Below are 12,222 nucleotides of genomic sequence, written 5' to 3'. Positions count from 1 at the left end.
TTGGTAACTCCTGGATTGAACTACACACACACACACACACACACACACACACACACACAGTCTGTGTAGCGCTTTGCTGAGAGTAAGCATGAAACTAACATTTTCACAACCTTTTACTCTCCCTGTGTGATCTGCCAAAGGTGTGCTGCTGTTGAACCATGGCTTAAAACTGATTGAAAGCTATTTGGAGTTGACTCCTCAGAAGAGCCATTTCACGTTAGTTCCTCTGTCCGGATCAATCAATAGCAATGAGAAAAGTTGGGTGGTGGTTCAGATTGGAGGTCTGAAACACTGTGGTGTTGGTCTGTCTCTGAGATTGGAAGTCACCGTCTGTGGAAATAAATATTGTTTTCCCTGAATGAAGATCGATTTTTTTTTCTCCCTTTCTGTGATTCTCAGGGATTTCACAATTGACAACTTCAATTGACATCATTATCAATATTTAAATTATTTGATTACTAGGCCTAATTTATCTCAAATATACTATGAGAAAAATAAAACAATTTAGGTAGTATTTTCAGAGTTTCATTGATGCACTAAACTGTGTTATTTATTTTTTAAGAGCCTGTTCATGGATGAAACGTGAAAACGGCTCAAGCCAGCATTGGCCCAGACAGACGGTCTCAGTTTCACGGGTAAAATTGTTCTCTTCAGAGGCTGTGCTACATTCAATTCTCACTTGAATTCCGCTAATGCAGTCTCTTCCACTCAGGCCCGCAATTAAATCAATTTCGGTCTTTATGACGCATGCCATTAAATCTTTGAGGGATCTTTTTGCTTTTCCTCAAGGTGCTTCAGCTACATTTTTATGTACCGTCATATTTGGCCCACACTCCAGCTAGCTTTGCAGTGGCATTTAGTTAGAGTCTGCAATCAAAGGTAGCACCAGCAGTGTGGAGAGTGGGGCTAGAAGTAATCAGACACCCACGCGTTCTAACCCACAGACAATGCTGTACACTGGGATGAGCTGCCATGGAAACATGCTTGGATTTATTGAGTTCGTTGTACTTGTGATGCTCTTCCGTGCCCATATTCTGTTGTCTATATGTCTGATTTAAACCCTTCTAATGTGATGCTCCTGGATACCCGGCTTGGCTTTGATGGACATAGCCTCCAAACCAAGTTGTGGCAAACGGAGCTAAACTCCTATTGGTTGCCCTGAAAAATGCTCCTCCTGAAAGGCTATGTAAATAATCAGGTCTTGAGTTAGCTACTTTCCTGGCCTGCTAGATTAGTGTTAAGATACTTTCATTAAGATGGAATTTTGGTGCTATCCATTTAGAGGCAATCCTGAATTGCTGCATGTCTCTTGCATTAGACGATATGGTTATGTTTATCTCTTTTCATTCCTTCTTTAAATTCCATCATTGATTTCTGGAATTCCTCTGGGTTTCGGCCTTGTCTTCTCTGTCATTGTTCCAGTCCAAGCCTACCTCTATTCAGCTTCCAAGCTGTCATCCCTTTCTGCAGGAGAAGTGCCCTTGAGCTCAGTGGGTGTCTGTCACTCACAATATCCCCCTCAGTGTCTCCAGTTCAGCTGCACTGCTGGTGCACAGCCCACCCTCCAAACCCAGTCGCCTCCGTTCACGCGGCCCCGTCCAGTCGCCTCCGTTCACGCGGCCCTGACCAGTCGCCTCCGTTCACGCGGCCCTGACCGGTCGCCTCCGTTCACGCGGCCCCGTCCGGTCACCTCCGTTCACGTGGCCCCGACCAGTCACCTCCGTTCACGCAGCCCCGTCCAGTAACCTCCGTTCACGCGGCCCCGACCAGTCACCTCCGTTCACGCAGCCCCGACCAGTCACCTCCGTTCACGCAGCCCCGACCAGTCGCCTTTGTTCACGCGGCCCGAACAGTCACCTCCGTTCACGCGCCCCGTCCTGTCACCTCCGTTCACCAGTCAGTCGCTCCGTTCACGCGGCCCCGACCAGTCGCCTCCGTTCACGCGGCCCCGACCAGTCACCTCCGTTCACGCGGCCCCGTCCAGTCACCTCCGTTCACGCGGCCCCGACCAGTCACCTCCGTTCACGCAGCCCCGTCCAGTAACCTCCGTTCACGCGGCCCCGTCCAGTCGCCTCCGTTCACGCAGCCCCGACCAGTCACCTCCGTTCACGCTGCCCCGACCAGTCACCTCCGTTCACGCGGCCCCGACCAGTCACCTCCGTTCACGCGGCCCCGACCAGTCACCTCCGTTCACGCGGCCCCGACCAGTCGCCTCCGTTCACGCGGCCCCGACCAGTCGCCTCCGTTCACGCGGCCCCGACCAGTCGCCTCCGTTCACGCGGCCCCGACCAGTCGCCTCCGTTCACGCGGCCCCTACCAGTCGCCTCCGTTCACGCGGCCCCGACCAGTCGCCTCCGTTCACGCGGCCCCGTCCAGTCACCTCCGTTAACAGTGCACGCCACCTCATGAAGAATCACTAACCTGAAAAACAGATATTTCTCGTCTGAGAAATGTTGTTCATAATTTTTTTCAGTTACCTAAGTTATTGTACTTCATTTTGTATATTTTTACAACACTATTTATTTGTTGGAGTGACCTTAGTAACCTGGGTTTAACTGTATAACTCTCTTGACATTTAACCTTCTATGCAACCTGATTTTGTTCTCTGGCTCTAGCGTATGGTGATTAATCATTCAACTCTCCTTTTCTCATAACGCATGTTGTGAAGCGTCAGCACTAGGTTGACCTTGGCTTTTTGTCTTGTGTGCCGTAGCAGTTTTTTGTTGTTGTTATGCTTCGATTATTGTACTCTTATTGAGCAGCTCGACACTGATCTCCCCACTCTGAGGCCCTAGTACCTCCATCTCTCTCTTAAGTGTTAACCAGTGTTAGTGTGAGCTACTGTACGCCAGCGGTGACAAAGAGCCCGGACATCGGCTGTCTGCTTGTCCCAACACAGAGCCATAGTGGCTGGGATCAAAAGGGGGAGGAGGAGGTCACTACCATTGTTTTTATAGCCCCTTCTCTAGTTGGGAACTTAAGAGTTCAGTTCTAGAGCTTGTGGAAGTTGCTTTAACAGCATAGCTTTGTTGTTTGTCCTAGTGTTTTAGTTGAGCCTGAACTCTGTAATGGTATACAGACGGTTTACCTCTGAAACCGCCCTCCTGCCTCCCCAATTTGCTGCAGCTTGTTACACTTTGTTGTCTGCCGGTGAAGGATGATCCCAACTAACTGAAATACCTGGCAACTGTAACTAAGGGGCAGGCATGGCTGGGCATGGTCATTGGTCGGAGCAATGGACAGGGGGCTAGAGAAGGGGAGAGGGGAAGCAAAATGGGGAGGAGGGGGCTAGTTAATAGAAAATGGACAGAGATTAGCTTAGTCATTTCGTAATAGGGAACATGTCCAAATTTAGCTCTCTGAAAAAAGAGATGGTGAGAGAGACTGAGTATTGTGGCTGGGTTGAGAGAGGACCTCAGGTGGAGCCTAAATGGGAGTGGGTAGAGAGAGAGACACTGTATGAGAAGGAGGGGGTAGAGAGTGAGCGGGTGTATGAGAGGGAGGGGCAGAGCATGGTTCCGAGAGAACGAGAAAGCCAGGGAGGGAGGGAGTGAGTGCCAGAGAGAGAGTGTGTGTGTGTGTGCAGGGTAGAGGGAGTGTGCGGAAGACAGGGAGAGCGTGAGCGAAGGGAACGGGAACTGTAAGCCAGTCACAGTATCTCCTTCCCACTGCACCAGCGGTGATGGACAGCTCCTCTCCTCGCCGCTCTTCAAAAGGTTCCTATTTATTTTCAGTAGCTTTAGCTTTGTCTTCTGTACTTTATTTTTGTCTGTTCAGGTATTTATTTGTCGTAAGCTCAGTTCGACTGGGGAAATGAGAGGAGAGAGAGTCAGAGGACAGCACTGAAACTGGGACTGTCTCTGTACTGGTGGAGTGGTTTCTCTTCTTTTTGTGCCTGGGTATTTGCTACGAGGTGCAGACGTATTGGGTGGAAGATAGAGTCGAATGGCCAGAAAGCCACGCCTCCCCTAAACAAAAAGCTCATTTGAATGGACATGTATAAGTAATATTATCAATAGTGGAAACGAGGGGAGGCTGATGTAAAGCGCTTTCACCCGTAGCTATTTGGGGAATGTCACTGGCAAAACAGAACCAAAAAGAAGTTGAAGGGATAAAGAAGTGGAATGCAGATCCCACACCCATCGCAGAGTGCATCCTGAAGAGGATTTCTGAGGCGACACAGTCAGAGGAGCTGAGACACTCAGATGGCCTCTACCGGCTCTAGTACCCATTGATTGATATTGTGTGTAAGACTGTTGGCAACTCCAAAATTCTTTGCCTCAATCTTCTTTACAACCAGCTTTTGCCTCTCACAACCTTGAGGACAAAAGTTTCATAAAAGTGTGTGGATTGGGATTTCAGAGATCAAAGCTTGATTTGTGGCTCCAGCGTGCGCGCGCTCGCGCACACACAACAGAATACAGATTTTTGCTTCGCCTCGTTTAGCCTCTCTCTGACTGGAGAGCATTGTAAACATAATTCCCCCAGTTCTCTGTGGAACGAGAGCTGTGACATTAACACCCGCCGAGAGCCCAGTGTTTTTCTAGCGTGTCTGTGTTTTGATTCGGACAATAGCTGAGCATACATGGGGTCAAGACTCGCTACTCCAAAATAAGAGGATGCATACAACAGGACTGAAAACTAACTGCTGCACTCCAGACTTTAGAAGGGACTTTATTGGAGGTAAAAACCAAACACAATGGCTAATGTGGATGTAAATACTCCTATGACTTTGAATGGACTTTGAATGACCTATGAATGGATTTTCTGATCTGCTCTTTTTCTGACGCTGAACAAGCTATTTGAAAGCCTAAATGACATTCTTGTTCTAACAGTAAATGTTTTAACACTTTTTTTCTCTTATCGATAGTCTCAAGATAGGAGTCACATGCTCCTTGTCTTATTTAATCAGCAGTAGGATCTGCACCGTGTCTGCCTGCATGCTTCTTTCCCACATGTCAACTACCCTGCACCTCCTGCGCCTTTTGCCCTTGTGAGGACAGCCCCTGCCCTCATCCCCTAGCCGCCCAGAGGCAGGAGATGTGGCCAGGGACTGTCAGGGACCGCAGTGGGGATCCCTGCCGCCGGGATAGATGCTTGGTGTAACATTGGCCGACCCTTTTCTGTTTGTTGAGGCAATATATATTTTTCTTTCTTCAACAATAACCCCACTGGCTCTAAGCATGACTGATCAGAAAAGGAGAGCCAAGCTGGTACTCTTGTTTCCCTGTGGGCTGTATTGATTTTCCTCAGTCAGTGTTCATTTGATTGAGACCCAACTATGTGAGAGCAAAAGTGAAAGAGAGCGAGGATAAAGCTCTGTTTGCTGTGGGAGGCTACAGACAGACAGCAGGGGCGGACTGGTCTCCAGTTACAGGCCATCTGCATCGCAGGTGGCACAGCACAAACCTGACCCACCAGGACCGCGCCCACAACAATGAATCAGTCAGCGCTGACAACAGACCTGGTACCCACTGCCAACAGCAGCCTTGTGGGCCCGGATCCCAACCACTCTTGCCCCCTTGGCTGGGGCCAGAACGAGGGCCTGGAGGCCTGCGTCTTGGAGACTGCCGTCATCGTGCTACTGACAGTGCTCATCATCGCTGGAAACCTGACGGTGATCTTCGTGTTCCACTGCGCCCCGCTGCTGCACCACTACACTACCAGCTATTTCATCCAGACCATGGCCTATGCTGACCTGCTGGTGGGCCTCAGCTGCCTGGTGCCCACCCTGTCCCTGCTGCACTACCCGGCCGGCGTCCAGGAGCCCATCACCTGCCAGGTCTTCAGCTACGTCATCTCGGTACTCAAGAGTGTCTCCATGGCCTGCTTGGCCTGCATCAGCGTGGACCGTTACCTGGCCATCACCAAACCCCTGTCCTACAACCAGCTGGTGACGCCGTGCCGGCTCCGTGGCTGCATCGCTCTCATATGGGTCTACTCCTGTCTGATGTTCCTGCCCTCCTTCTTTGGCTGGGGCAAGCCGGGCTACCACGGAGACATCTTTGAGTGGTGCGCCCACTCCTGGCCCACCTCGGCGCTCTTCACAGGCTTTGTGGTGTGCCTGCTATACGCGCCCGCTGCTCTGGTTGTCTGCTTCACCTACTTTCACATCTTCCGCATCTGCCAGCAGCACAACCGGGAGATCAGTGAGAGGCGGGCACGCTTCCCCAGCCAGGAGATGGAGGCCGGGGAGGGTGGTGGCAGTGGTAGCGGCGGGGGGCACCACACGGGTCACGGGCCTGACCGGCGCTACGCCATGGTGCTCTTCCGCATCACCAGCGTCTTCTACATACTCTGGCTGCCCTACATCATCTATTTCCTTTTGGAGAGCTCACACGTGCTGGACAGCCCCGCCCTGTCCTTTGTAACCACCTGGCTGGCCATCAGCAACAGCTTCTGCAACTGCGTCATCTACAGCCTGTCCAACAGTGTGTTCCGCCTGGGCATGCGCCGCCTCTCGCAGACACTCTGCTCCTTCAGCCACTGTGCAGCCGACGACAGGGACTTTGGAGAACCCAAACCCAGGAAAAGGCCAAAGTCCTGCTCCATCTGAGGAGTTGCAGGCTATTGTTAAATAAGCCACACATTTGGTTACACAAGGTTACATCTTTACAAAGCTGCTGACTATTCAATTGACAGGGCTGTCCCAAAGAAAAATACTTTAGGCTCTGACGGTTTGTTTGAAGAATACCAATGACTTTGCTGTAGTCATGCCAAGTCATGATTTATGGGCAAAAATGTGATTGCTGAGAGAAGCTAGATTTTTGTAAAGGTTTAGTTTCTGAACTAAGTGGATGAGAGATTGGCACTACATTTTGACTTTAGACCTGCGAAGTGGGGTATAGCTGGTAAATCAAATCTAAATGTATTGGTCGCTTACACAGATTAGCAGGTGGTATAGCAGGTGCAGTTAAATGCATGTTACTAGCTCCTAACAGTGAAGTAAAATATCAAACAAGTACAAACAAAACCAAAAAAACAAGAAATGTCAGAACGAATCAAATTAACTCCAATATCAGTAATCCATATGCTGTACATGTACTGTATGTACAGCCTTATGTACAACATCATTCCACCATGGTTACCATGGTTACCTCAGGCTTTGACGTTTACATTTGTTTGTTTCTCGTCAGTCAGGTTAAGTAAAGGACAAAGTTAGGACAAAACACTTTCCTCAAACATTGATGGTGACCTCATGATTTTACTGTCTCTGATTTCACAGTTTTGTGGACTAAAATGTATTGAATTTGAATGCCAATATTGGACTGCTACTATAGGCCTGTGTTCTTAGTAGGCACACGAAGGCTGAATTAGTACAGACATCAACACGTAATCCTCATTTGCATACACTCCCTTTAGGAGTTCACATGTGCGTGCAAATGGCTGACTTCACTTACTGTATATACATGCTCCTTGGCAATGGTGGCGCCCACCACACTGATGTACATAACAACAGATCGTTCGTTGCCTTGACCTGTCATGACAAAGTTTTGCAGAGTTTTCAGAAGGTTTGTTAGCAAACACAACATTGTTCAACGTGTGTTAAAAGACTTTCGGGCAGCCCTAAACCGAGAGACGTGGGAGTCAATTTGACGAGTTAAGCAAACTACAAAAAAAACACAAAGCTTGTTTAGTTTGATTAGATATTTATATATTTTGGCGTGGAACTTTTTAGTAAAAAAAAAAAACTTTGTCAATGCCTCAGATCCAGTAGCTGTTTAGATGAGTGATTAGTCATGTCCACTATAGTGAACACTACCCTCTTTATCTTTGGCTGCTCATCAGAGATCGTCTCCACTTCAGCATCAGCTTCATATGTATGACTCTGTCCCCTTACCTTTTCCATGCTAAGTGCAGAGCCTGTTCCTTTTTAGGGTGCAGTAAATGCATCATGACGACTGGTCTTGTTGTGTATTTTACTGTTTGATACAGCACAGGTGTAGTCATTCCAAGCTTTTCTCGTACATTCTCAGAATTCCGCATTTTATTTTAACAGATAATGTTGAAATATCCATACAGGGGCACATTTCCAGTAATACCCAAGACTATTGTGAGATGAGATTCTTATGGTTGTAGGCCATGTGTAGGTAGACCTGTGTGGAAAAAACGAGCAGCACAGCCAACTTTAACTCTCTATATCGTGACTGTTTATGTTCAACATTATGCTGCTTAACCTGTGTATTCATTCCTCTTTTTGCTTTACAGATGGTAAATAGATCACAAAGATGTACATTCTGTTCTTCTATATGGTTACAAGGATACACTGCACTTATTTGTATTTATTTTTTACGCTGGCTGCGTGACATTGCATTTTGTAACGTGACCTTCCTTTTGACTTGACCCAAAATCCATCAAGCTTGTATTTGCAGTAGTACCATACAATGGTACCATCTTGTTTCAACACCTTTTCAAATCGAATGAACTTTTATTTGTCACATGCACCAAATACAAGGTATAGACTTTACTGTGAAATACTTACGAGCCCTTTCCCAACAATGCAGAGTTAAGAAGTGAAAAGGAAATAGTAACACAATAAAATAACCATAACGAGGCCATATACTGGTACCGAGTCATTGTGCAGGGGAATGGGGTAGTTGAGGTCATATGTACATGTCAGTAGGGTGAAAGGTGACTTGGCAATCAGGATATATAATAAATCAAGTAGCAGTGTATGTGAAAGTGTGTGTTTTGGCGTCAATATGCGCACGCGCGTGTGTGAGCGTACAGAGTGTACAAAACATAAGGGACACCTTACTAATATTGAGTTGCACCCCCTTTTGCCGTCAGAACAGCCTCAATTCATCGGGGCGTGGACTCTACAAGGTGTCAAAAGCATTCTACAGGGATGCTGGCCCATGTTGACTCCAATGCTTCTCACAGTTGTCAAGTTGGCTGGGTGTCCTTTGGGTGGTGGACCATTTTTGATTACACACAGGAAAATGTTCAATGTGATGAACCCAGCAGCGTTGCAGTTCTTGACACAAACCGGTGCGTCTGGCACCTACTACCATACCCTGTTCAAAGGCACTTCTACTTTTGTCTTGAACTTTCACCCTCAAAGGCACACCTACCCAATCCATGGTTGTTGTCTCAAGGCTTAAAAAATCCTAATTGATCCTGTCTCCTCCCCTTCATCTACACTGACTGAAGTGGATTTAACAGGTGACATCAATAAGGGATAATAGCTTTCACCTGGTCTCTCACACACTACATACCCACCCACACTGCCTCATTATTATGTTTATTTTCCATTTCTCTCTTCAGAAACCTACCATCACACCTGATTCTCTCTAGAATTACCCACAGATAGTTATTTCTGTTTGCACGCTAAAGCAAGTCACACACATGGAGAGAAAAAATATTTCTCACTTCTCAAACAATGTGCCATCTTTTATAAATGGTAAATCAATATTGTTGACAAGCTACTTTCTCTCTGGATTTTGCTTTATAGTATATGTTGTACTGGTGGTTTCATGAGATTTTAATTGGTTACACTTTCCACAGTAACGCTAGTGGAATGTAGTTTCATTCTAACAAACAAGTTATTGAGAATATACCACTTTGACTCATTTTTTGTTTTCAGAAAACAGTCTGTGGTTACTAGGCAGTGTAATTACCTAACCGTTATACAGTCTATATTGACACTGCAGTAAGTGTTACCCAATTCATTTAGTTTCTTCTTAGTTAATTTGTGGCTTCGCTTCCATTTAGTTTCCATCCTTTTAAATTTTTTTTACAGGTAATTTCTCTGCCAGTAGTTGAATGAACTGTGTACTGATTCAGTAACACAGGTTTATTTTATACCCATGTACCACTAACTATGTTCACTTTTCCACATGTCTATTATAATGACTAAACTAGTTTCCAATTTCTTTCTGAAGTGATGAAAATGCAAAAATGTTCAAAAACAACTGACTTCAAGTGCATTTGTTAGGGTGTTGTATCTTACAGATGTGATTTAATACAGTACAACGTCTTTATTTATTTATTTATTTTTATTCAAAATTGATATGCTACTTTGTTTTAATAGGAGTATGTATAGTATCTGTTTTGTGTTCAGGCAACAACAAAAAACGTAAAAACAATCGTATGACAAAATCTCGCCCAGTGACGACTCATACCAACTAAGCTGCTTTATATGACGTGACATGTTTTGGATTAGACGACAAATCAAGAAATTACACACCATCTAATTTTTTATTTCTGAGATATTGTCAAAGGCTTTGGTTTTGCTGTTGCTGCCAATCCGATATAACTGATGAAAAATAAAAATCTAGTAATGTTGCCTTTGAACACTGCCTTGAGTTGTTCATGTCTCTAGCATTTTACTGGTGCTGAGTTGTACTGTACTTAAGAAAATTATTAAAAGCAGGCAATGATTTGAAAGGGTGATTCACTTGACTAGTTTCTAGGATTATATACATAAGATAAATAACTTAAGTGAAAAATTAACTGACATTTAGTATGCTAATGCTGTAGCTGTGTATATATATGGTCTGTAGGGTTGTTTGTAGCTATTCAAATCCAAGGTGAACAGAGTTCATCACTAGACTGAGGATTAGCCTGCGTTTTACTGCACAACACACACAACAAGGCATGCACTCTGTCTGTGGCTGGATTTCCAAAGGTTACTCTGCCTGCAGCCTCTGAAGGGAAGTAAGATATGTGCAGTTAGAGGAAACATAATGTGACCTTTTTCCCTTCAGCATATCAAATGTTTGTCTGGTCACAGAGGTCTTTGGACTTTGGGAGGTCATGAATAGACTGAACAACGACCACTTGTTTACATGTAACTTATTTAGTGGGTGCACTTATGCAGAGAGACTTAGTCAGTGCAGTCCATTTTAAAGTAGATAGGCCAGACAACCACATAGCAAAGTTAAAATGTACTCTTCTCCTTAGTTGGTAGAAAGTCATGATAATGAAGCTTCATTTGAAATTCTTTACTTTTTTGGTTATTTTGTTGTGATGCATGCAGAGGTTAAGTGGAGTGTACCATGTGTACACCTGTATACGCTACCGTACCCTTAGGGGGTTGACCATAATGTACCTTTCTAATGGACAATGCAGACTGTGGCTATGCAGGTACTTTGCCCTTTCCTGACATTGTAGATAATGTACACCGTGTCACTAGCGCCCAGACCATAGAGAAGCGCTCGTTATTTGGCAGCACCTTCATTATTGCCTTGCTGCCACCGGGTCTAATTTCACTGAGGAAAGCTGGGGCCTGCAGTAATTTGCCTGTTGAAATTTATACATTCAACTGTTAAATCAGTCAAGTGGCTTACGCACACGCTATTCCCCTTCCGGAGGATGTTTTGATTAACCGGGCGGTGAACTTATTCAGACGGTTTAGGGAAATATTTTTCTGCGGCTAAACTGGGTAACACTTTAATCTTTTTGTCTTCTTTCAAATCAGTCCCTCTGACTTGTGTTGTGCATGCAGAGAGCTGTGGCAGACATTTTGACGTGCTCTCAGATGACTATCAGTATATTTGTTACCAATGGCAGTCAGCCCTGCCGTGCTCTCCCTCTCTTTCTGACAGCCCTGCTGTACAAGACTTTCTCTAAAATGGCTGGGGAAAACGTCTGGTGTCTCTGGGGTGCTCTGCCGCTTGATCGCCTTCCGTGCTCGGTGGCACTCACTCTCCCCTGGCTCTGGACTCAATGGCGCTCAGTAGGTGGCTGTTGCCCAGCCGCTGATACAGCCTTCGCACATAGCGTTCGGGAGGAACTTGTACACTCACACGTTCTAATGTTAAGTTAGCAAGGTGCTGACCTGCCGGGTTGAGCTGTGAGTGGATGTTGCATGCTGGTTATTATTCCATAGAGGGTATTTTTAGGCTGCTGTTACGGCACAGAGCACACCTTTGTTAAGCCCTTTTTCTTCCTGCCATTAAACCACAGACTAGGAGGTCACGTTATCAACATCCATTTTTCTGGAAGGCCAATGTGATAAGCTCAACCTGTTGCTATGCTTTATGTTGCTCAGTTGTCTCTTCGACACATGCTGCCCCTCAGTCTTTACTACTGTGTTTCACGGCTGAGGTTTGTTGTGTTTAGTCAACACAAATGAGTTTCCCTTAAACAATACGTTGCCCTTTCTCATCCCTCACTTTCCCAGCATATAGCATTCAGCATTTGTTCTTACCTCACGCCTTTTATCCATATGCATGAAGACCAAACCAAGAGGAGCGGAGTATTTATGGCCCAATCCTC

General features: G+C 45.9%; 2 protein-coding genes across 7 annotated transcripts in view; both read left to right on the top strand.

Annotated features, from left to right (window-relative positions):
* Window positions 1-12,222, top strand: part of LOC118372587 (rab GTPase-activating protein 1-like) — a 142,575-nt gene that overhangs the window by 42,154 nt on the left and 88,199 nt on the right. The gene's annotated exons all lie outside the window — the stretch shown is intronic.
* gpr52 (G protein-coupled receptor 52) lies at window positions 3,523-10,578 on the top strand. Its single transcript, XM_035758515.2, has one exon. The coding sequence runs from the start codon at window positions 5,438-5,440 to the stop codon at window positions 6,554-6,556; it is 1,119 nt and encodes a 372-aa protein (XP_035614408.1). The 5' UTR covers window positions 3,523-5,437; the 3' UTR covers window positions 6,557-10,578.

Source organism: Oncorhynchus keta, chromosome 22, assembly GCF_023373465.1.
Source record: "Oncorhynchus keta strain PuntledgeMale-10-30-2019 chromosome 22, Oket_V2, whole genome shotgun sequence".
NCBI classification, from domain to species: domain Eukaryota; kingdom Metazoa; phylum Chordata; class Actinopteri; order Salmoniformes; family Salmonidae; genus Oncorhynchus; species Oncorhynchus keta.
The sequence above is the reverse complement of the archived record's forward strand: the minus strand, read 5'-3'. Positions and strand labels throughout refer to the sequence as shown.